Below are 26,211 nucleotides of genomic sequence, written 5' to 3'. Positions count from 1 at the left end.
AATGTTTGGTATGAATTTTTTTTTTCTCTTTTTATTTTGTTTTATGCTATTTTTTTTCTTTTGGAGGATAATAAAGATTGAAATCTAGACTTTTAGGTTATAGAAGGTGTGATACTATTCAAAATTACAGTAAAATAGAGCAAACAAAATGTAATTAGGCAAATAGCTAAAGAAAATCAAGATTGTTTAGTCTCATGTTAGTTACACATTCTGATATATTGTTATGAGTATTTTCTTGTGATCTAAGCTATTTAAAGTCTCATGTATAAATAGCCTTAGATCGATTAAATACTGAAGGGTATTTACAAATTTGATTAATTAAAATTATTAATATTATTGATATTATTATTAATATTATTAATATTAATAAACGGTTACTAATCGTTTAGTACCATTTGGTTGAAGGGACACAACCTTTTAAAGATTGTGTATGTTCAAAATATTGTGTTTATTGGCTAAAGGGATACAACTCTTTAACGATTGTGTATGTTCAAAATATAGTATCTATTGGCAATAGAAAAGACACAACTATTTGTATACGTAACTAATCATAATTGCTATGTGCAATATGTATAAATAAGTCATTGTCCACTATTTCAAATATACAAGTACTAAGTGTACAATTTACTCAATTATTAAGAGATTTTCTTTGTTTAAGAGAGTTGAGAATTTCTTACCATTGCTAATTAAGAAATTCTTAGGTTTCATTGTATTCTGGTAGAGTATTGTCATCAACCATATAGCAACTAAGTGTGGGGACAAATATCTCTCTAAAGAAAGCGATCTAATCGTGCCTTGAAACCACTACACAAATATAAGATTTTGTCATCTTACCATCTTCATATACCCAACAAATACTACTAACAGATAGAATACTGAAATCATTTAATACACAATTACTGATATTTTTCTTTCTAGTTTTCTTGCATAGCAAGTTTTTTCTTTAGTTCTATTGCTTTCGATCTCACTGCATAATTGTATCTTTGCAACAATTTGCACAAATATAATGTCATGATACTAAATATACCATTTTCATTACATCAGAATTGTACTCATATAAGATGGTTAATTTCTTTGTCAAACAGGTGTATACAAATTTAGAAGGCAACCGCGCAAATATAGTTCAAACATCGTGGGCTTTATTGTCGCTTATCGGTGCAGGGCAAGTAAGTAAAATCTTAAACTGTGTTTGGAACGAGAAACATGATACGATAGAATATTGAGATAGAGAATTTATTTTTTCTTTTTTTTTTTTTTTGAAATGAAGAAAGTGAAATAATAGATTTTACTTTCACTTAGTTTTTATATCTATTTTGCAAACTGCAATTATCATATGTGATATATAGTACTATACTCATATGGTGAACCCTGTTTTTCAATATATTATTGCATGCATAGTTTCTATTATATAAAGTTTTATTTTGTATCAAAAAGGCTGAGATTGATCCAACACCCATACACCGTGGAATGAAGTTACTAATCAATTCACAACTGGAAGATGGAGACTTCCCTCAACCGGTAATTAATTAATTAATTAACTAGTCCTCTTTATATTTATTTTCTTCATTAGCATTTAGCAGAAAACAATGTATATATTTGTGTGTCATTTACTAATCAGTCATCAACATAATTTTAATACTTTTCAAATACGTATATACAGGATGCCACAGGAGTATTTTTTAGGAACTGCTTCTTGAACTATGCATCGTATCGAATGATATTTCCTATTTGGGCTTTGGGAGAATATCGCAGCAGAGTTTTGCATACATGAACCACTGCATCCATAATAATTTAAATTCTCGAATTCACTCCTACTACACTTTTCTAAGCTGCTTTTATCATAATAATATGGTTGCTTGTCTACAATATGTAAAATGTGTTTCGTATTTCGTATGTATTTGTTTGACTTTGATACAAGTTGTCTTTTCTCAAACATCTTGCTCTATAATAAATTTATATGAATGTTTTATTTAATTGGTCGTACTTTAATAGTCATCCTACTTTTTTTGCCGAGTGAGAATTAGTGTTGAAGGTTGTGTGTGACAATGGTGAAGAGCATGAAAGAGAGCGAGCAATTAGAAAACTTGCTTAGAACGATGAATCCCACTGAATACAATTGAAGTGGCTTAATTTATACAGCACAAACTTCTCCTAACTAACTATCTGCAATATGGCGGGAAACTTAACAACTAAAACTAACTTCACAACTATACTAACAAATTGAAGTGGCTTAATTTATGATATATTTTAAATTTTATCCTTTAAATAGATATATCAAAATCCGTAACATATGATCATAAATGCTAATGTAAGTTATATTAAAATAAATATGAATCACAGTGTCATTAAAATTTATCTGTGAACAAAAATTTTAACACACATAATATTCACTATATTAACTGAAGTATTAAAATTAGAAAATAAAATATTACTTCTTAATACCTGTAGACTAATTAAAAAGTAAAAATATTTTCTATTTCAACCTAATTATATGTGAATAATATAATAAATTCATGTGGGTAAATTCATTATATAATTTACAACAATTATAAATATATCATATTAATATTTATGTGATTTCTTTAAATATAATTATTATCAAGAATGTTGTGTCTACTCCTCAATAAAGGTTTAATTACTCTGTTAGTTCCTATAGTCTTGCAAAATTTTTAATTAGATCCCTATACTTTTTTCCTTTTAATTGAGTCCTTGCACCAAATTTTATTTTTAATTAGGTCTCTATACTTTTTTTTTCCTTTTATTTGGGTCCCTTCACCAATTTTTTTTAATTGGGTCCCTATATAATTAAACCAATTACTGTTAAAAGGGACCTAATTGAAAAAAAATTTTGGTGTAAGGACCCAATTAAAAAAAAAGTATAGAGACCTAATTGAAAATTTCCCAAAACTATAGAGATCAACAAAATAAATAAATCCTTAATAAATTATATATTAATCACAATATGATATACAGCAGAAGAATTAATATTACATATAAATATAACCATTATCATCAAATAAATAAATTCAGTGACTAGCAAAATTAAATATATTCCACTCGCTAAATGATTTTGATAAAACATGGAGTATCCAAGTTCAACAAAACAAAATTGCAATTTTTGCTTCAACTTTGAATCCAAACAAGTGAACAGCAACAACAACAAAACTGAAGCCCAGTTAAAAGCAAAATGGGCCAAATATAATATATCTTTCAAACACATAAATGCTTATATTAAACAATTTAATTAATAACCAACTTGGGTTGGTCGAGTGGTTAGTTCACTCATTTGCTTAAGCAAGTGTAGGCAGTTTGAATCCCGTATTGTGCATACAACAATCCATTGGAAGTAGCTTATAAATAAGTTATTGTGTGTTTGGTTTTTTTAGTTCTAAAAGTGCTTATTTTAAAAGAAATGTGATAAAAAAAATTTTATTATGAGAGAATTTATTTTTTTTTTAAATTTTTCATAAACACTTAAATAACTTTTTAAACTATTACAATTTGATTTTTTGAAAATTGTATTAGACATTAATACTGTACATTTTCATAGTTAAAAGTAACAAAAAAAATTACTTATAAACCTATCCAAACATACCTATAATAAGCACAATAATAATTTTATAAAAAGTCACTAAAACCTAAAGTAACGCACGTTTTCAATTCTTCATTTTTGCGTTCTTGTTGAACACATGTCTCCGCAATAGATTCTCTCTATTGTTAAAAAAAATTGAGAGTGTAAAGTGTGATCTCTAACTCTTCATTATTTTTTCTCTCATATTTATTCTTAATCCCACTTATAAAATTAATAGTGAAAAATCACACTTAAATCTCTCAATTGTTAAAAAAAATTGAGAAGATCCACTTCCATATAAAAAACAATTACAGCAACAAAAAATTTTGTCAGTAAGTATTATTTATTATTCACTCTTCTCATGATGCATTAATTTTAATTTTAATGACTTTTTTTTATTTCAAAATTCATATTATGCATTTTTTTAAAAATAATTAATCAAAATAACGCATAGTGATTCAATTTTAAAATGACAAAGCAGAGACAATTTTATTCTGATATTACATGTTAGATATTTTATAAAAAATCAATAATTCACGGATTTCCATTTCTTGCTAATAAAATCTTTGATTTAATTTAAAATTTTCAATTCTTTAATCACCAAGTCAAATGAAATCAAGATGTGTTTGTCTGTTATGTGATCAGAATTGGAGACTCAAATTTTATAAAAAATTTTAACAATTATATTCTTTTCATTAAAAAACAGACCAACTACTAATATAATTAATTAATAATTATAACACTACCCAAACTAATTTCTATATGAACAAATTGGACTACAATTATAATAAAAATTCTAACAAAACAAAGAGGGGGGAGAGAGTTGACAGTAACAACCAAAGTCTAGCATGAGCAACAAAAAGTGGAGAGACAGAGAAGACCATGAAGATATGTATAGAAAGAGGGATGGTATTTGAAAAGGAGGAGGAGAAATGTGTCTTGAAGGAAAAGAGGGGGAACAGAACATGTTGATGGAGCCAGTAAGATGTTACTAAGATCAGATGTGAAATTTAAGTCAAAATGAAGCTATATTTTTTTGAATTTTAGATAATGAATTTGCAATACTGGAAGGTAGTATGATTGTCAACAGGGATTTGAAGGGTAAGGCCAAAGAAAAATCGAGATACAAGAAGTATATGGAGATGTTGAAATAATAATAAGATCTTCAAAGTTTAGGAGTTTCACTTGTAGGATATAAAGAAAGAACTATATGGTATGGAGTATATTAGTGTTGATAGTTTGTGTAGTTATTGTGATGGTGGCTCTAAGAGGTAGCTAATTTTGTTTGGATGTTTATGTAGTTTGTTAGGCTGTCTTTTTAGTTTTGTTTTTGTGATCTGGTGTGTTTTTACTTGGCGCTGCCATTGCTAATTGCTATGGCATTGAGTGTTTTAAGTATTAAAAGAACAAAAAACAAAGGAGGTGGGAAGGGAATACGAAGAAAGTGAAAGGAAAGAGAAGTATATCTCATCAAAATACTTTGGTGATAACTATTTTCTAGAGATTGAAGTATATAAATTGCAATCTAGTTCTTATTACTTATCTCAAACTATCTATATCAATCGACTCCTATGGTATTAGCTGCTAAACTGTCAAAATATGGCAATGATAATTTTAAAAATCCAACATTGTATAGATCCATAGTTAGTTCTCTTCAGTATACTATGTTAACATACAAGATCTGAGAGAGATTGCTTATTTTATAAATAAGGTTAGGCAGTAGATGTAGAATCCTTTGTTGTCACATTGAAAATGTTTTAAAGGATTTGAAGGTCGTATCTTGCAAGAACATCTTATCAGGTATTAATTTCTCATTCTAGTTCTGACTTGAGAATGTTTGCTTTTTCAAATTCGGATAGTGGGTCAAACATTGATAATAGAAGATCAACCTGTAGTAATTGTATGGTCCAACAAAAAATAAATTTCGGTGAGCAAATCAGCACAAAAGTATAGTACCATGGGCTTCAATTCTTGGCTACTTTTGACATAATTTGAATACTAATAAATCTACTCAAGGAGCTTCATGTCCAGCCTATTGCACTTCTAATTTTGTATTATGACAATATAAGTACAGTATTATTGGCAGATAATCCAAATTTTCACAGTATAGTAAGACAAAGCACTTTGCACTAGATTTTCACTTTGTCCGTGAAAGAGTAAACTAAAAAAAAGCTGCTTAATGATGTTCAAATAAGTGCAATAGACCAAGTTACTAACATTTTTTACGAAAGCTTTAAATCCATGGTTTCTTTTTGAAAAATTCAGAAGAAACTTAGAGTGACTCCCAAGAGATGATTTTAAGTTTGAGGGGATAATAGAATGTATAGTTAGTTAGTTAGATTAGGTAATATAGTTAGTTCATGTAGTTATAATAGAAATTGTAATGACAGAATTTATTATTCGGGTGTGCTGAGCTTTCTATATATATAGCACAGCCTTGTACATGTTGGGGATTCAGATTTAATATTTTTTCATAGTATTTCAAACCTTCAATTCCTTTCATACTTCTTCTTCCCTTAATCCCTTCAGAGGAGATTGAATTTCAATTTATTAACATTAATAAATATATATAAAAAATAAAAATTAAGTTAAAATAATCTAATAATATTGTTCTTCATTTATTGTATTTACCTAAATTTCCCTTAAATTTATATGTAGGCTGCACTTATATTGTCAAAATTGCCAACTGAACTTGTTGGGGAAAAAATGGAAGAACAAAGAGTCTATGATGCTATGAATGTGATTCTCTCTCTACGAGTATGCCTTTCTATCATGACGTTCTTTATTATTACTTTATTTCTGCATATGCGTTCCTTTTTTATCTGTTAATTTAATTATTCTATAAATTCTTATAAGTTTACAATGGTTTATATAGTTTAAAAATTTATTATTAAATTTCTATAGTTGATAAAAAAATTTATTCATTTTTTTATTTTATTAGTTTAATTTTTCTCTAGTTTTGTATAGTTTCACCATAACCTATATAATTTTGTTATTATGGATTTCATTAAAACTTTTTACCTAGAATAAATTTGAAAAAACAAAGCCAATATGAATTTTAAATGTGCAAATTTTTAAATACTTATGTACAATTTTTAAATTTTTTATGTTTAAATTTTTGTTAGCTAATTTTTGTTGTTTCCTAAATAAACAATTTATTCACGCATATAATTTGATCAAAGCAACCAATTTGATGTGATTTTACTGAATTTCAACTTCAGAGCAGTAATGGTGGATACCCTGTCTGGGAGCCTCTGATAGCCTTTCAATGGTTAGAGGTAAGAATATTTAAAAAATAATTGGACACAAGATTAATTTAAGACTTTATTTTAATTGAATAATACAATTTTGTTTAATGCAGAAATTCAATCCAACCGAATTCTTTGAGGGCACTATAATTGAGATGGAGTAAGATCTACCCTTTATATATATATGCGCTAATTGTTTTAGAATATTTATAATTTGATAGGATTAAATTATAATTATCTTATAAGCTTTTGGAAATAGTGGTTTAATATAGTATTAAAATTTTTAGGTTTAATTATTCTGCTGTCTCTGTAGTTTCGCAAAATTTTCAATTAGGTCTTTATATATTTTTTTAATTGAGTCTTTGCACCAAATTTTTTTTTAATTGGGTCCTACACTTTTTTTTCTTTTTATTTAGATTCCTGTACCAATTTTTTTTTAGTTGGGTCCCTATAAAATTAAGCTAATTACTACTAAGAGGGACTTAATTGAAAAAAAAATTTGGTGCAGGGATCCAATTAAAAAAAAAGTATAGGGACCTAATTGAAAATTTCACGAAATTATAGAGACCAACAGAGTAATTAAACCAAATTTTTATAATCTAAAGTCTAAAGTTTTGATCTTTATTGATTTTAAAAGAGATAATGATAAGAAAAAAAATGAACAAAATAACATAAATTGAAACTGAATAAAAAAAATATTAAAATTGAAATAAAAAATAAAAGGGATAGATTGAAATTGGATATAAAGAGAATCACTGTATTTTTTATCTAATTTCTTGATGCAACAAGAAATGGACTCTTGAACCTAACTTATTCACACCATATTTTAGAAATTGAGTCAAAATGATTCTTCAACCTTCTACTCAATTTCCCATGCATCAAAAGAGGGACTCATTCAACCTCACTTGTTCACACTATGGTTTCATTACGAAATCAAAAAGTGCTTTGGCAACTCTAATCACTCAATAATACGACTATAGTAGTTAAGGAGCGCAAAAGATTCGATGGTCCCAAAACGTTTGGACCATTAAATGGTCCCATAACAAAATATATTTTTTAAATTTTTTAATAATTGCTAAATAGTTCTTATCTAATTTTAATTACAAATTAATCTCTTATATATATTATTTAATTATAAAATTTATTTTTTATTTTATAAATTATTATTTTATCATTCATCTATTTTGTTTATTAATAATAAAAAAACAATAACGAATTAGATCTTCTATTAATTGTGATAATTTTTTGGCAATCTCGATCGATTAAAATTTTATCTTTGATCCGTTACATCCGTATAGGATTGTGAAATTGTGTTTTTTAAAAAATCAATTGATCGAATTAACAAAACAATTAATTGAATTTTAGATTTTTCATAACTCAATCGATTATAATTCAGATTATCACAAAACAATCGATTAAAAGTGAAACGATATAGACGAAAAAGAAGTTCATGGTATAGAATACAGAAAGCTTTTGGTACAAAGCCATTTATGAAAATAATGTTTGCTTTGCAGTAATTCCTGTGTTCTTATCTCGTTTTTCCTAATGTCATTTCTATGTGAATGCAAAGTTATTCTATGAGTTGAGCTGACCAATGCTTATGGTTCAAGGAATACTGAATTCCATCGGAAATTATTTTTTTTATAGATGCAGTGTTGGTGAATTGGCCGGATATTGGCCAAGGAGGGAAATTATCGGTGGGTGGAGCTCACCCTCAACACGTCGGGGGCGTGGTGGCTGAGCGGGAGAGCCAGGTGGCAGCACGCCGGGGGCGTGGTGGCTGAGAGGAAAAGCCAGGTGGCAGCACACCGGGGGCGTGGTGAGTCACGACGCAAGGAGCGTGGTACGTCAAGGCCCGTGAGGCTTGGCAGAGCTGCGCGGAGTCCCAATGGACCTGCTGCACCACGCGGGGGGCGTGTTGCAGTCCTGCCTGCATGCAGGAGACAGCCCCCACCCCGGAAACCAGCGCCAGTGATGCTCCATGTATATATGCATGCGTTGGGCTCTCTTCTTCTCCTCCCATTCATGGTGTTTGAGCTGAAGCAAAAAATATAAGGGAGAAGGAGAGAAGGAAGTGGGTTAGTCTGTAGGTAGTATTAGTGAGGAGAGTATAGTGAGTAGCAGTGAATAGTGGTGAGTTAAGTTTATACGTGGAAAGAAAAAGAATATTAGTTTAAAGGATTAAAAAAAAATGGTACGTAATTATCTGACGCCTGAAGAACATATTATCAACTATTTGGATCATCCTATTTATGTAAGTAAACAAATTTTTTTTTTTGCTGTATTTAAATTATTTTATTAAATAAACGTTAATAATAATAATAATAATAATAATAATAATAATAATAATAATAATAATAATATGTATTATTTGTACTAATTTTTGTTATTAAGAATATGTTGAAGAATAAAAAACATATTCTGATGTTGTAATAATATACGCAACGTGAGTAAGATACCGCTGCTGGAGGTGGGTGGCCGAGCCTCTGCGCTGGAAGATACCGCTGCCATCGTCGGGGAACACTGTCGGTAAGGGTTTTAATTGTGGTTTCTGTTCTTTTGGATTTCGAGAAGATTTTTGATGCTGCGTGGTTATTATAGTTGATCCACAGGAGTTTCTGGCCGCTACCTGAGCTGCTGTCAGGTCAGTTTGGGATTGCGGCTCGTCCGTTCTGCTGTTATCGTAAGTATATTTTATTTCAAACTCTCGGTGTTAGTATTCCGTTATCAACTATTGAGAATTTTGCGATGTTAATATCTCAGGGTTGAGTTTCGAAAATTGTATGATTAAAATGAAAGCTGCCGCGATGTCGTCTTGCTTCGTAGACTAATTGGTTTCGTTCCTTGTTACTGCGATGCTCTATTAACAATTATGTTCTAATTTCATTTAATATCCATTTCGCATTAATCCCAATTTATGTAAAATAGGTTGTCGTTGCTGTGAATCTTGATTGTGAATCTTGATTGTCGCTGTTGATATTGCCTGGGAATCACTGAGGTTGTTGCCGCGAGTTAAGAATAGAAAGATGACTCTTGATGCGTTAACTTTTAAAGGGTTCGACTTTGAGGTAGGGGTTTTCTAAAAAGCTATTTTATATTTTGGAATTGTTATAAATGGATATTGATGTGAGAATTATATACTTTTTAGTGATTGTATAAGTCTTATGTATTGTCTGGCTGTTTTGAACGAATATGATTATATGTTTGCTTGGATTATTGTTTGGTTTTGATAAATGGACTGTTATTGGATTGTTTCCTTAAAGTTTTGAAAATGGGTTTGGTCATTTGATAATGAGTTGATTTTGAATCGGTTTTCTTGGAGAGATAATAATGATATGAATGGTTGGATTTAGCTTGCTTTTAAACTGATTTTGGTTTTGAACCCGTAGAAAGGGTTGCAGAAAGGTTTGGTTGGGACCCGAAAAGGGTGACAAAGTCCAAGTTTTAGGAGAGATGCTGCCGAATTTTTATGAAATTAAGATCCTGTTTTAAAATGTGATTTAGAAAAGAATTTGGATTTGAGAGGTCCTATTATTTGGTTTTTGATTTATTAAGAAATAGATGTTTCGAGTTTAAGCTGTTTAAGAAAAGTTTATGTTTTTCCGATTGATTTAAATATGAAAGGGCCTATGTTTTGAAGTTTGATTAAGGAAGTGCTTTTGGAGGAGTTTTAGTGGATTAAAAAAAAAAGAGATTAAATTTTGATTAATTAAATTCGTTTTGTTTTCGAAATGTTCTTTAAGTTTCGGCTTAGCGAGACTAAACAATTCCGAGCCTTTGGGAGGATTTTTGATTTAAGAACGAAATTAAAATTGGTTTTCAGATTAAATAAATTGGTTTTGGTTTAATTAAGTTGGTTTTGAAATTGGTTCGGAATATTTGGATACATGACTTGGTTTTGGTTTAAATCCTCTTTCCTTTATTCAAATCAAGAAACTAAGGTTTTAGAGGTTAAATGAATTTAAGAAAATGAGTTAGGTCAGTCTCCCCTAAAGACTTGAGACTCTGCTGAGGAACTTTTGTTACCAAATCCTGTTTTAGAATGAATGATTTTGAATCCCTCGGAAAAGGCTTTTGATTTGGTGTAGTTTCTGAAATGTTTGGAAAAAAGTTGTGGAGAGTGATCTTATTTTTAAGAAAAAAAATGGGAATTTACATTTGAGGAGAAGTGGCTAGCCACCACGTGCTCAGTGACCATGTTTTAAAAAGAGGAATTTATGTTTGAGGAAAAGTGGCTTACGAGCTTGAAATGATTTGAGGAATGGAAATTTTAATGCCAAGGTTGGAAAGAATTGATTTTTTATTTCAATATTTTATGAGTTTGATGATGTTGGATAGTGGAAGTGCTATTATGGTATGGGCCGGATGGTTGTATATGATAATAAATTATGGCTGATTGTGGAATATATTATGAGCCGGATGGCTGAGTATGAATATGGATGATTATTGAGTTGATAAGGTGATTGTTGCACTTCCACTTATCTGAGATATGAGTTTTCCTGGGTAAAATCAGTGGCTAGCCACCACGTGCTCCAAGTTGAGACTCGATACTTGCTGACCCCATGTTGTAAGTGTGGCCGGACACTTTGAAATTTCCGGATGAGCTCGCCCCCGTGGATAAACACCAGTGAGGGTGTTATATGTTTATGTTTGAGAATTACTCGAGTAGGGGATGCAGACAGGGGGATAGTCCAATTGTTAGCTACCAGGACTTGTCGGGTTGGTTTTATAACCGACAGATGAGACTCATCAACCACTAGGATAGGCATTCATCATATGCATCTATGTGACATTGTGTGGGTGTGCATATTGTACTTGGTTTGCCTATGTGATTAATTATGTTTAATTGCTATTCGCTCTATTTGAAGTAATTTTTTGTGCTTGAACTTTCCTACTTGTGTTTGTGACTGAAACTCTGTTGGATTGTGGTAATTGGTTGTTGTTTGGATTGTTTAGGCCTAGGGCCTTAGTTGATCATGAGGTGGGCTGAAGGCCATGTTTGGTTTGTGTTTCTGGTTTAGAAAAGTATGAAAAACTAAACTGGTTTAGCATAGACTTAATGAACCTATTCTTGGAACATGTTGGTCATTCATACTGTCTAGGAAAAACCTTTTGAAAGGCTTTAGAATTTTTGAAGAAATAACAGTTTCCTCTCTCAGAAAAGATTTCAGATTTTCAATAGTAAACCTTTACTTTTGAAAAGATGCATAAGGTGGTTATTAATCACTGTAACGGTTTTATTTTTACGTATCCTATTATAGTAATTCTGCAACCCTATAGTGAGAATCCTTTCGAGGATGATGTTCTCACTCCCCTACAGGTGTTTTCTTTTCAGGATATGGACGAGGAAGTCACAAAGAATTTATTCTATTTTCTGTTTATATGATGTATTGTATTGTTTTATATATTATGTTTTTCCTTGCCTTTATCTTTATACATTCTGTAAGAGGGATAGAAATTGTATTAGTTAATGCTTGTAAAAAGTGTGTGGAGCGGTAATACGATTTAAGATTTTAAACAGGCTCATATTTTTGTGTTAAGTATTATAAGAATTCTCGTAATACCCGAGCTATCAGAGTGGCACAGCCGAAAGCGTGACATCTTGATAGTTAGGGTGTTACAACAAGAAATTTTATTAAAAATAAAATATATTTTTTGTCTTTGAAATTTGACAAAAGTTTTAAAAATACCCTTAAATAATCCTCAACAGTTAAATTTTCAAAAAATTTAAGACCAATCTAACAATAATGCATGAAAATTATGTTTGATTTGCTTGTGTTGAATGTTATTCTTATGAAATTATTATTGAGTTGGTCTTCGTGAATATATTTGATACAAATTAAAAACTTATGTCACAACAAAATTGAAACAAAATAAAAATTAAGAATATTTTTAAAATTTTTGTCAAATTTCAGAGACAGCAAAAAGTATACTTTATTCTTTTATTATATAATATATATAAATATATAATGACTAATTTTAATATATAAATAACATTTTTTTAATATACTCACCAAAATGATTTAATCTATTAATATATAATAGGAGAGTAGTAGTGGGTTGGTTGCTTGACAAGTGGTGCTTTGTATAATAGACAAGTGTTACTCTTTATTGCATGACAAATAGCAAAACAACAAAAATTAATATTAATAAAGTAATAAAAAATCTGATATGAACAAAACAATTGGCGGGATTTTGATTCAAATTGAAATTCAAAATGATTTTGTTACAACTGTTTTCATATATATGTAAGTTAAGCGGTGAAGAAAGAAAAGAAGGAAAGAGAGAAAGAAAGAAACCGACGGTCACAGAGAAGAGGGTGGCGACGAACAAAGAAAACGATGGTTGAAGAAAGAAAAGACGACAGAAGAAGAGAACGACGGTGAAGAAAGACGAAGAAAGACGGTCGATGTCGCAGAGAAGAAGAAAATGATGGCGAATAAGGTAAGGACGACGGAAGAAGGAGAAGAAGGTGGCGACGACGACGACGGTCACAGAAGCTAAATCGGCAGAGAAAAAAAGAGCAACGAGGCGACGACGGTGATGGAGTCCACCGTCGCTGTTGGATCCGCAGAGCCGCGTCCTCTGCAGGACGGTGTCGCCGTCGTTTCTTTAGTGGTTAGTGCTGCGAATGAAGGATGGTTAGTTCTCTCGCTTGGATATACTTTATTTTGTTGTTTGATTGGTTGAAAATGCTAATTGAAATTGAATATGGATTTTCGTGTTAATATCTTCAGAATGGCGTGCTACACTTAAAGAAGAGAACGGTGAAGGAGCAGCTAGCCGCAAGTTGATGACACCGGTGTAGAGAACGGTGAGCTTTGGTATCCTATCGTGGGCAGTATTACAGAGGTAATTTACTTTTAAGTTAGAATAGCCACACAAAATCAATGTGTCTCCGAGAAATTAATGAAACTAAGGAAGTATTTATTTGACTTTCAAACTTTATCAAAAAGCTGTGTTTTCATATATTTGAAAAATTACAACACGTTTAGGAAATTTACGTGATCTAAATCTTTTTTTTTTCAGTGATAGCAGGTAATTAGGAGCTAAAATCATGTTTAGGAACTGTTGTCAGTGAATATGGTTGTGAATGAACTAGAGGTATATATCTTGCACCACCAAATAAGAAGCTACTTTCTGAAGGTGAGTAGAGGTATATATCTTTTGTTCTCTTTGTTTTATTTGAATGTTTTGTGATGATTTCATTCTCTAAATCTCTTTGTGGTTACTGATTATGTGTTTTGGCCTTTTTTGTTTAATAATTGAACAGGATGAGGTACTACTCTTTTGTCTTCTGCTAGACATTTGTAAATCTAGACTTGGATTCCATTGTTTGCTTGAAACTCTATATGCAAATTCATAATACAAAGCACTTATATAGAATATTTTGGTAGTTGAATTTTTAAATATCTTACATTAGGCTTTGAAGGACAATATTTTTTTGAATATTTTCTGTTGTAGACATTGTTCCCAGGTTAGATAATTGTTTACATCGTTGCAGCAGGAAAAAGCACCCCAAAGACATGTTTTTGGTGAATATATATTTACAAATATAAGACTATAATCAGTTTTGCTTGCCTGTGATGTGTTTTGTTAAAACTATAACCAAAATTTTTATTATCATCTCAAATTGCTTGGGTTGTTGACATTCATGTTGCAATTGGGGATTTAGATATATTTTTCTTTTAGCAATGACAGTGATTGCAAGTAGAAGATAGTTACTTGAAGTTTGTCTTAAGGCTTCTCTTATTGGTAGTGTCTTAAGGTGGGATGTCTTTGGTCTCATATAACTAATTGCAAGTGTTTGCTTCAAAACTTATGGCTACATTAGCATGTCTCAAGCCGGTTCATTTCTCAGTAATTTCAAGCTTGAACACTACATAAAAATCCCGTCAAGATCAATGTCTTGCTGCGGGTATATTCTTTATGAACAATTTCAGTCCCTTCCTCATCAAAAATTTTTGCAGAGTTTATATATTAGTTTAATTATAATTGTTTATTTACTGTGATCCAATAAAAAAAATAAGAAATAAGAAATGACATTCATAAGGAAAAATGTATGCACATAAGCTGATAATAATTGTCGCATAGGAGGGAGATATTGTCAGTTCTGCATTTTATTGCCCATATATATAGTTCTAGATTCAACATAAGAATATACCTGCAATATAATGCAGAACGAGGTCTATTTGGTAAATATTATGATTGGTGTGAATCATTTAGTATGTATCCCATGACAAATGATCTCCTTCTTGCTCCCCTGTTTTTGAATAGTGCCACAGGTTTGGGCTGAATGGTGAATTTTAATTGCATGTTTCTTTGTATATCGTTTTCTTCATTTTTTTAGGAAAGAATATTCATGATTGAGGAATCGAGCAGTGTTTTTTTCTTCTCCTATTCTTTTTTGCCATTAAATATTCTTTTTTTATATTTTTTTATTGAAATGCAGCGTCTTTGAGTAAAATATTAACGAAGTTTATACTGTATAAGAGGGACAAGAAACTAGCATTAAGAGATTTTCTCACATTATCGATGATTTTGTTTGATTTCCTTCTCTTTTATTTGGTGATATAAGCTTCAGGTTTCTATCAAGCTGGCCTGTGAGTCTGTGACTCGGGTTTTAATAAACTGAAAATTGGAAATTGTAAAGAATATTCATAAACATCATTAGAGAAAAACCTAGGGAGAGAGTACGTCTGAGTATTCAAAAAAAAATATTAAAGTTTGATTATTAAACTGTATTATCATTGTGATTGTTCATCAGCCACTTATTCAATGTAGCTTTATGTTGCTGATTAGGTTGTGGATGCAATTCAAATATATATACATATATATTTTTACATGTAAATATATAATTCCTTTTAATACATTAGCCTCAATAGAACAAATAATTAATTGCTTTCTTTTACTATAAACTGCAATCAAAAGCCAAAGAACCAACAGTATAATTGTTGACCTGTTTTTAAGGACTGTTTGCTGTGATATCGGTTTTCAATCTCTTGGATATGAGTCTTTCATCTAATATTACTGTGTAAGGCTTTGAACTGATGTATAGATAGTGAAAATTGTTGTATTCCTTGAAACTGTGATTGAATCAGAGTAAAAAAGCTTTGTTTTTTGAGAATGTTGATGCAATCTACGTATTTCTCCATGTATTTTAAATTTTCCATAATTGTTATGCAGTGTTTGTTGAGGGTCCTTAAAAAGAAGAACTCAAAGTTATTAACTGCCTCAGCAGTGTTTCTTCCAGTTCACCCAATGATGGTTTCAGTTATTCAAACTAGGATGATGGAGGTAACATGTTTGTGAGAACTTTGTCCTTAACTTTTAAATGTTGAATGGTTTAGGATTTATTTAAATATAGCATCCATGTCACCACCTTAATATTTAATATAAAGAAATTAATTGTTGGATTAGAATCAATCTTCTTTAATTGTTTTTGTAGCGAAATCTGAATAAATATGAGAAACTACATGACCTATACTATATATGAATTATACAAGAACCAAAAAAGTTATTTAACATTTTTTGCATTTTGGTTAGTATGAGGACGTTAAACTTTGATGCAATTTCTGTTCTTCCTGTAAGTTTGTGACTTAAAAAAATATATATTAAAAGGAGATTATAACATGAAGTTAAGAAAGAAAAAACCTCAAACAGCTCGACCTTTGTTGTTTTTTTTTTTCTCTTTATTCTTCATTGACTTGATTTTTATCAAGTCTACACTCTACAGATACTGAGATACATGTATTTCCAGTTTTGTAATAGTATAATGACTTTCTTGACCAAAGGCACATATGGTAGTATTCACTTCTAAAGTTCATACATTTTCTCAAATTATTCATCTAAAATCATGTTTTGAGATCCGTCTTTTAAAAATCATATCGTTGACTATAGATAAAGTACTATTAACATTGAAAATTTCTGATCTGTCCTCTGATCAAATGATATTGGATTATGGATAAAATTTAATTTGTGCATTTGATAGTTATTTATTTATTCTTTTTGTTGTTGGATAGCTTACAAGGGAGCCAGAAGCACCAGACAGGGCAGTGGCTCAATGGCATCTCTGGAAGAGTGTAGTGGCAGAATGGTGTGCCGCACTTGAAGAGGAGAAGATTGGGAGATTTCGATGTCGGCAACGGTGGAATGATGCGACAAAAGAGGGGAGCACACAGACAAGCTTTTGGTGGTTTGAAGTCACTCCCTCAAAGCATCAGAATGAGTTTCCATCAGTGCCTCCTGTAAACTCAGCTTACTCTATCCAGTCAGATGCAGTTGAAAATGAATCATATCAAAGCTCCCCAAAGTACCCTAGCAGACAGGTATTATTCTATCATTTCATTTTTGGATTTTGATTATATTTTGTTATACTCTTTTCTACCCTCTTCGGTACTCTTGATATTTCTATTTATTTGGGTTTGATGCCTGTAGTCAGCAGCCCTTATTCTATAACATATAGAGAAGAAAGAATAAACATTAGTATGTTATATCCATTTCATTTTAACTAATTGGATCCAAGACTAAAATAACACAACTTTATGGATTTGCACCCACCATCACATTGTTAGAAATTCTTCATTTGGTATGTCAATCCTCTCATCACTAACACTTCACATATGCCAATATAAATTTTTTCAAAAGATGTTTTGAGTTCTTAATTTATTAGCTGGAATAGAAGGATTTGTTTTTGGGAATTCTGTAAGAGATAATTTTGGATTAATGAAGATCATCAAGTAATGCAAAAAATAATTCTGTAAGAGAAATTTTTGCTGAAATGTGAACATGAGTCGTGGTGTTGTCCATGTCTTTGGTTCAAGGGAGGCTTACCCTTCAAAAGCAGTGCGAACTGAGTAACTTTGAGCATACTTTCGAATACTGGTAAGTGGTAACTAAGAGCTTTGTCCCTCTCTTTTGCTTCTATAAGAAAAAATTAAAGAGAAAAAAAAAACAAAGAAGTGTCTATTTTGTGCATACTTTCAGGTAAAATGTTTTTTTTAAAGCTATTCATCTTGGATTGTTTCTGATGTTACATCATTAATGCTATTAACTATGTTTATATTATATGGATTATGTAACACCCTTACTATCAGAAATCACGTTTCCGGCTGCGCTACTCTGATAGCAAGAAGTATTACGACTACTTTACATACTAAATATTAAAATAGGAGCCTGTGACTCGACTCTGTATCGCTGATTCCTTTGAAAACTGGAAATTAATACTTTATCTTAAGAAAAATACAAGCAGGCATAGATTCATATACAAGAACTCCTTACATAATATCTCATAATATATAATATACATATAAAACATATAACTCCTATCCCTCTTATAAAAACTTGTAATAACAAAGACGAGGAAAGAAAATAATCTAATTAACACGACATATAAACCAAACGCAATATAACTCTTCTTAACGCTTCTTCATCCGGTTCCTGAAAAGGTAAAGCTGTAGGGGGTGAGAACCTAACCACACGGTCTCACCACGGAGTTTCAAAGTTGTCATAAGAAGATATTCAATAAGAAAACTGTTTTCAAATTCAGTGATTATCATTGCCTTATGAATCCTTTTAAAATCCAATAGCTAATCGTTCAAAACCTTTTCAAAGAAACAATGTTTACTATTTTCAGAAATCTAAAGTCTTTTTTTTTTCTCATAAGCAAGTCTCAATCAGAAACCAACCACGCAATCAAACAACACAATCATTAATTCAGCACCAGAGTCCATTCTCAAATGTAACACGCCAAGACAAACACAAGCAAGACAGACAACGAAAGCACAAGTAGGAAGCAGTTACAGCAAATAGTTCAAGTAGCAATTAAGAACAGTTTAGCAATTAGGCAAACCAAAACAAGTTCAAACCCAAGCAAAGCATACAAATGCATATGATGCATGCCTGTCCTATGGCTGATGAGGCTCATCTGTCGGTTATCCAGCCAACCCGACAAGTCTGAATTGTATTTAGACTGTCCCCCGACGTGCATCCCCAAGAGTCTATGCATAGCTTTTTCTCAAATAATCAATATTACTCAATGGGGGTAACATTCCCGAGAATTTATATAGTGCCCGGTCACACACTTACATCGTAGGGTCAACAGAGTATCGAGTTTTCAACCTGGTACACGTGGTGGCAAGCCACGGCACTTAATCCAGGGAACCTCGTATCTCAGATATTTCAAATTCATAAGCCATGTGAATAATTCAAAGTTCACATCTCAACATTCTCAACATCATAACCATTCATCAATCCAAATCTCATTTCCAAGTTCATTTCAAAGCCATATTTCAAATAAAATCCTCATCATCCTCTTTTTCATTCTGTTCGTTAACAATCTCAATTCCAAAACAAAATTCTTTCTTTGATAGACAAATCAACCTTAAAACGTATAATGCTTAAAAACAAATCTTTTTAATTAATTACTTTAAATAAAACTTTTAATTTTATAAAATTTCAGCAGCGTCTCCTCTAAAACTCGGACACTGCCACCCTTTTCGGGTCCAATCCAAACATTTCTCAAACCATTTCTCAACCATTTCCAAATCTCAATCACTTTCCAAAATTCAACCAATTCCAGCATCAAATTATTTCCAAATCAAACCAATTCCAATAATAAAACTCTTTTTAAAGTCAAACCAGCTCAAGTATTAAATCATTTATAAAATCAGACCGACTCAAAATCAAACCGCTTTAACTTCAAACCAAGAAAAACCACTTTCCTAATAATCAAGTAAATAACTTTTCAAATCTATTTGTTATCAACAACCGTACTTCACTCAAGCAATCAAGCACTCAATAATCCAGTCCAACAAACCATCACATCCACAAGACAAATATAATCACAGAAATATATCTTTTTGCATCAATATCTATTTATCACAACTCTGTAATATAAAATAGATTTTAAGAAAAAATCCTACCTCGATTGTGATCTAACTACGAGACATAAACTCTTTTTCTTTCGGCTCGCATTCAGCGGCAGCTGCATCCACAGTTCCGTTTACTTTCACAACAAAAACGGCTTTTACTCCAACCATGCGATTACCGAAACTCGACCCTAGAACGTCAATATCACGAAATTCTCAATAATTCATAGCAAAATAATAGCAGTAAGGATATCAAGGTTAAAATAACTTACTGCAGCTATAGAAAACAGAACGATGGAGCAGCAAAGAACATAATCAGAGACCTATGCATCTGTCCTGATGGCAATAACACTATTCTGATTGGTAAGGCAGCAGGGATATCAATAAAATCAGAATAGCAGAGCAAAATAGAAATAGAACAAATTCAAGAAAGGAGGAAGCATTTACCGGTAAATCTGGCCTGGTTCCAACAACAGCGTATAGCCGAGTAACTTGCAACAACCAAAACCCAAGAAGACAGAGGATTCAGATACGGTCTCCGGCGGCCACGGACACGGTTGTGCGACTCAAAATAGAACCAGATAGAGCGGCGGTAGCCTCCAGCAACTCCGGTGAGCTTCCTCGACGACGGTGATGGCAGGAGCTTCGGCGGTGCTAACCGAGGCTGGACGGCGGCAGGAACGGCGGCGATAGCTTCGTGCAGCACGGCGGCGCCTATCCTTTCCCCCACCGCGAGCTTCAGATACGGTCTCCGGCGGCCACGGACACGGTTGTGCGACTCAAAATAGAACCAGATAGAGCGGCGGTAGCCTCCAGCAACTCCGGTGAGCTTCCTCGACGACGGTGATGGCAGGAGCTTCGGCGGTGCTAACTGAGGCTGGACGGCAGCAGGAACGGCGGCGATAGCTTCACGCAGCACGGCGGCGCCTATCCTTTCCCCCACCGCGAGCTCTCTGTCTCTCTCTCGCCCTCTGTTCCAATGACAGCGACGATGGCTCCCTTCGGCGACGACGACGGCGCGAACAGGAGCAGCTGCGGCGGCGAACTTCATCTGCGGCAGCGAGCTTCATCTGCAGCGAGGGACGGCGTAATAGCATCGTTCTTCTTCTCCTCTGGCTCGTGGTCGGCGGCGACGGGCGCGAGGTCAGTGGCGATCCGCGGTAGCTGTGGCAGCGGTTTTCCTCTCCCACCAACGCTCTCTCTCTCTCCTTGGATCTCCCCTTCTCTCGATTAGCAGCGGCGGCGGCGGTGGCAGTGACACCCACCGCGCCGCCTCCCTCTTCTCTTCCTCGGCAGCCCCCCTTTCCCACTTCCCTTCTTTCCTTCTCTCTTTCTTCTTTTCTTTCTTTCTTTCTTTCCTTATTTTCTTTTGTTTTTTCTCTGCTGTGGGTGTAATAGGAGAAGGACTGATGGCGGCTAGGGTTAGATACAAGTGGGATTAGGGTTTAATTTGGGCCAAATGGAAAATTAGGGATTTTTAGACAAATTGGAGTTTTGTTAAATTTTAATAAAATTAAGAGATATTATATTAAATTAAATATAAAATATCCATCTTTAAATTGGGTTTTCAATTACAAATTTATAAATTAGTTTCAATTAAATACTAATTAAATAAAAATTGGAGGCAAATAAATTAGTTCTCCTTTATTTATAAAATAAGGTTAAAAATATAAATATTTAAAATTAAGGCATATAAAATATTCACTATTTTTCAATTATAAGAACTCTAAATCAAAAATAAGAGTTTACTCAACTTTTATATAAAAATTTTCGAAATATAGTCTTAAATAAATATAATCATCGTAAATAATTAATTAATAACTTTTAAAAAGTTAGAGGTCTTACAGATTACAAATTTTTTGAGTGCCAAATTTTTTATTTTCAATAGAGATTTGAGAAATTATATGTGTATTTATAAACTACTCTATGAACTCAATAAACAATTTGATTTGAGTTTCAAAATGATATTTTTTTAAAATTATATGACAGAGAAAAGAAAGGATAAAAACAGTTAGATATATATATATCCATTTTGTTTTGAATATGCCCCGTCATCACAGTTAGCAATTCTTAATTGATCAATTGGGTTTAATTAACTGGATCCTACACTAAAATATATTTATGCTCTGCTCTTTATTATGAAGTTCGAATATATCTTTTGTTTTGAGTTAACAAACTAAGACTAAATTCTAATTTATTTTGTGTTTTGCTCTAATAAAAAAATGTAGTTTAAATTTACATTTCAGTAATAAACTTCAATTTAGAGTTTGGTTCAATACTTCCCCAGACGAATGGCAGACAAATGTGTTACATGCATATCATTATAGACTTATTTTCAAGTGCTAACACCAATAAAATGGGAGAGATTAGAAAATGTGTGTCTGTTTTTTTTTTTTTTCAAAAATAATAAATTGAACCCTTATATTGAATTCAACCACTATGAGGTTGTGAATATTATATGCATCACTTTTGTGTATGCTTTTTCTTTTAATATTTAAAGTGATAATCTATTATGGTGCTTGGTAATTTTGCATGAAGTTTTCATATTTTTGGTAATTAGAGGACTTGCGAAAAATAGTGAAATCCAAGAGGGTAATTTTGCAGGGAGTTTTCATATTTTTGGTAATTAATATACAATCTCTGTAACTCCTTGCTTTGCAACAACTGGAATGTTATTATCTGTGTGATTAATATATAAGGAAAAGTGAAATTACGTATTGTTAATTACTTGGGTACATCCGTCATTTACTTTAATTTTGTTGTAAAACTAGGTAAGTTTACTTTTCAATAGGTTGGAGTTATATGGATACAGTTTGGATTGGATTTGATCGATTACAAGAAATAGATACAAAATTCGATCTAGCAGTTTGTAAAAAATAAAATCTAATCAAATCCAAATTAATACAATTTTATTCAATTTTTAATTTAAATTAGATTAGAGGAGCAATTTAATTTGTATCATTTTAAATTTAAACACCACCAACGAGTGAAACCAAATAAAATGTGGCCATAGTGCCAAACAACGATTTTCGGTCAGGAGCCATAGCACCGCGGCTCGACTTAGACAGACCATCACATCCGGCTCAGCGCTTAGGACAACCACCACTACCCCACCACTACACCATGCACCCACATCACCTGATATATACACCAGTCCGCTTCCAATTCATCCAAACCCTTCTATTATTTTATCATATATCTCAATGGATATAACCTATAGCATACCAGACCTCCTACACTGGAATACCTGAAATGCTTCCTATACTATATTAGTACAATAGAATATTTGTAGTTCAAAATATAAGTAGGACCATTATCCTGATTTTTAAATAAGATTGGTATAAAAAGAATGAATAACTATAATACACTAACTGTTAAGTGGTGTTTTTACAATTTAAGTATATAATTAATTAAACAAAATTTACAAATAAAAAATTATATTTCAAACATTTTATATAAATTGAAATCATAATTTAAACAACATTATAAATTATTTTTAACGGTCCTCTGTTCCACTTTGTTTAGATAAGAAAAATATAATCATACACCAACAAATATAATAATGAAATTCAAAAAAATTTAAACAAAAAAATAAGTAATATTATAATGCAACTAACTAGACATTTATTAGTAAAGAAGTGAAGCTTCTCCACATACATTAACATATTTAAATTGAAGGATTGATTTTTATATTACACATGTTTATATCATTGTATTTAAATTTAGACTTTTTCTTTATTTCTTTAATATTAATTTTTGTGATTGATTAGCCATATAGATAAATTATATAACCGCGCGCGTAGCGCGGGTGGTACTCTAGTTCAGATTAATAATTCCACATTTCTATATATATCTTCCTGATGAAACTTAAGCTTTACTTTTTATGCATACAAAAACCTCGTGTGTGTGTGTGTGCGGATAGTTAAGATAAGATGTGGAAGTTAAAGATAGCAGAAGGAGGGAAGAACCTGGTTTCAGGGAACAATTTCATAGGAAGACAACATTGGGAGTTTGATCCAAATGCAGGAACACCACAAGAACGTGCCGAGGTTGAAAGGCTGCGCCAAGAGTTTACTAAAAATAGATTTTCCATCAAACAAAGCTCTGATCTCTTAACGAGGATGCAGGTATATAACAGTTGATGCTCTTCCTAGTTTTTTAAAATCAAAGATAATATCGGTGGAGAGAGTCGAACACAAAATTCTAAATTCATGACCCAGTTACGTCCTTTATTAATTATTTGATATTTGGTTTCACTAATTAATTGAACTGTTAATTTATTAACTAACTGGCAGCTCACAAAGGAGAACCAACGTGGAGAAATTCCAGAAGCAGTGAAAGTGGGAGAAGAAGAGAAGATAACAAAAGAAGCATTGATTACAACAATGAGAAGATCTCTCACTTTCTTTTCTTCTATTCAAGCACATGATGGTCACTGGCCTGCTGAATTTTCTGGCCCTTTGTTTTTCGTTCAACCTTTGGTTAGCTACGATCAAATTCATAATAGCTTTTTTATATGATTTATTATATCATCGTTCATTTTTTGAGTATTAACCCTGTTGTTTACATGGATCTAATGATACAAATAGTAAAATTTTTCCTAATAATAAACCCATCGTTTCCGGCCTGAATATTTCCTCTTTTAACAGAGGATATATTATTGGAGTTAAGCACTATTTTAGTCTTTAAAATTAAAATCGTTTATAATTTTTCTTAAATTATTCATAAAGTTACAATTATTTTTAAGTGTAATATTTCAAATGAGTCTCTAAGTATAGAGAGTAGTGATAGAACTGAGTCAAAGTCAATTAACAAAGATAAAACTAATTCTGATAAAACAACATTAACTAACTCTGCATTACTTGAATCATAAGTTACCTGTTTTGAGTCTCTGATAAGGCAATAATAATGACCTTCAGCCCTTTTACTAATCAAGACTAATACATCACAATTAGATCATTGTTTTCCTTTTGCTCTCTCTCAAGATTTCATATTCTTGTTCTTGCACATCACTGCACCTCAGCTTCTCTTACATGGTATTAGAGCTTAGAGCTTATCAGGAATTGGGCGAAGAAGAGTTTGAGTTTGCAGGAAAGGTGGTGACCCGGACCATGGATTGGGAATCTCAACAAATTTTTAGTTGGATGCTTTGGTTATGGAGTTTTTAAAAAAAATTTTGGTCAGACACTTTAATTTTTAACAAATTTTAATTACCAAATCAGTCCACCAATTTTTATTTCGTTAGACAAATCAATTTACACATCATACCATTTATCTTTTTGGAAGGATTGATTTGAAAATTCTAAAAAAAATTTAATACTGATATGTCTTTATTAAATAACAACAGAGATGTATTTGTCTAACAGTTAATCTAATTTTTAAATAAAGTTAAATTCTACTATACTCTTTCTATAATAATATATAAATTACCCTCTATGATATGTCATTCTTTAATTGGTTATATTAACTATGGTTAAACTATTTTAAAATTAAATTATATCCCAAAATGAATAATTGTATAATTTACTAAAATACTACAAACTGAATCTTTTCTTCTTCCCCAAATCATACTTCCAGTGGCTTTCTCCATTTTTTTCTTAGACCCTTTATTAAAATGCTTGTTGGTCCCAACATCACTTGTCATTTCATTGGACTCATTCAACCTTCCTGAATCATACCCTTTTGTTTCATTGGTTACTTATAGATCATCAGACATCTTAGAACCAAAAGACCTTGAAACACCTAATGTCTCCAACTCTTTCATTGGGCCATCACATATGTCCTATAGAAAGGAAAAAATGACACCAGGAAACCAATAAAAAAATAGCAGCAGATTATTCAATAGTAACTTTTTATTACTTATATCAAACACCATACCTTCATAAAGCTACTGCGGGACTGCGGGGTTGAGGTGGCTACGGTGGTTGGCATGGCTGCAGGGCAATGGAGGCTGCGGGTTGCGGGGCTGGGTCAATGGGTGGGTAGGGCTTAGTTGATTTTTTCTTTCAATTTTAAAGGAATGGGGTTGTTGCATTGGTTTCAGAACAATGATAAAAAATATAAATTTGTTTTTTAATATTTATAGAAATTATATAATTATCCATATTATAAAACTATTTAATTACAAAATGTCCCTATTTTAGTTAAGATATTAACTCTTAGTGGATTAAATTAACTCAAATTAAAACTAAACATCCAATTAAAATATATCACGTCATAGAAGGTAATTTACATGTTGTTTTAGAGGGGATTGAGTAGAACTCACCTTTAATAAAATATAGCGTAAAACTTAATTTATCTAACAAAATAAAATGATAAAAACTGAATTGATTATTAAAATTTGTTGAAGATTAAATTATCTGACTAAAAATTTTTTAACAACCAATTTAGGATATTACTCTATTTTGAGTAAAAAATAAAATAAAAAATAGTTTTAACCAAACGGTTGATTTTATAATTAATTTTATATATCGTTAACACATTTGTTCACACAAAAATTTCTTTTGGTTTGAGTGAATTATTT

General features: G+C 31.6%; 3 protein-coding genes and 1 pseudogene across 9 annotated transcripts in view; 3 read left to right on the top strand and 1 right to left on the bottom strand.

The window, feature by feature from the left end:
- LOC107644506 overlaps positions 1–1,945 on the top strand; it is a 15,158-nt pseudogene extending 13,213 nt beyond the window's left edge.
- Positions 16,025–17,762, top strand: LOC107644505. Of its 2 annotated transcripts, none has more exons than XM_021103025.1 (3): positions 16,025–16,116; positions 16,842–17,147; positions 17,643–17,762. In XM_021103025.1, exons 1-3 carry the CDS (start codon positions 16,081–16,083, stop codon positions 17,673–17,675), a joined length of 375 nt encoding a protein of 124 aa, XP_020958684.1. In that variant the 5' UTR covers positions 16,025–16,080; the 3' UTR covers positions 17,676–17,762. The 2 variants fall into 2 exon arrangements, with proteins under 2 accessions (XP_020958684.1, XP_016203860.1); XM_016348374.2 differs by lacking the exon at positions 17,643–17,762 and adding an exon at positions 17,531–17,564.
- On the bottom strand, positions 18,198–21,060 carry LOC107644504. Of its 6 annotated transcripts, none has more exons than XR_002347496.1 (4): positions 20,136–21,060; positions 19,961–20,044; positions 19,743–19,879; positions 18,198–18,258 (listed from the first exon to the last, which is right to left on the bottom strand). XR_002347496.1 is itself a non-coding variant. In XM_021103024.1 (2 exons), the coding sequence occupies exons 1-2, from the start codon at positions 20,737–20,739 to the stop codon at positions 20,040–20,042; spliced, it is 609 nt and encodes a 202-aa protein (XP_020958683.1). In that variant the 5' UTR covers positions 20,740–21,060; the 3' UTR covers positions 19,886–20,039. The 6 variants fall into 6 exon arrangements, 3 of the variants coding, with proteins under 3 accessions (XP_020958683.1, XP_020958681.1, XP_020958682.1); XR_002347494.1 differs by having other exon boundaries at positions 19,961–20,039; XR_002347495.1 differs by having other exon boundaries at positions 19,961–20,024.
- The window catches only part of LOC107641335 (lupeol synthase), a 41,469-nt gene continuing 38,878 nt past the window's right edge, over positions 23,621–26,211 (top strand). Inside the window, exons 1-2 of the mRNA XM_016344831.2 lie at positions 23,621–23,815; positions 23,984–24,169. Coding sequence (XP_016200317.1) covers positions 23,621–23,815; positions 23,984–24,169 — 381 coding nt within the window. The remainder of the gene's footprint in view (positions 23,816–23,983; positions 24,170–26,211) is intronic.

This window comes from Arachis ipaensis, chromosome B05 (assembly GCF_000816755.2).
Source record: "Arachis ipaensis cultivar K30076 chromosome B05, Araip1.1, whole genome shotgun sequence".
NCBI lineage: Eukaryota > Viridiplantae > Streptophyta > Magnoliopsida > Fabales > Fabaceae > Arachis > Arachis ipaensis.
The sequence above is the reverse complement of the archived record's forward strand: the minus strand, read 5'-3'. Positions and strand labels throughout refer to the sequence as shown.

Bases quoted from the DNA above. Each gene is read 5' to 3' on its own strand.
- LOC107644505 (XM_021103025.1), top strand. From the start codon at position 16,081: ATGATGGTTTCAGTTATTCAAACTAGGATGATGGAG. The intron at 16,117-16,841 runs GTAACATGTTTG...GTTGTTGGATAG, and splicing joins TTCAAACTAGGATGATGGAG to CTTACAAGGGAGCCAGAAGC. The intron at 17,148-17,642 runs GTATTATTCTAT...CTTTGGTTCAAG, and splicing joins CAAAGTACCCTAGCAGACAG to GGAGGCTTACCCTTCAAAAG.
- LOC107644504 (XM_021103022.1), bottom strand. From the start codon at position 20,739: ATGAAGTTCGCCGCCGCAGCTGCTCCTGTTCGCGCCGTCGTCGTCGCC. The intron at 20,040-20,135 runs GTAAATGCTTCC...CAATCAGAATAG, and splicing joins GAACCAGGCCAGATTTACCG to TGTTATTGCCATCAGGACAG.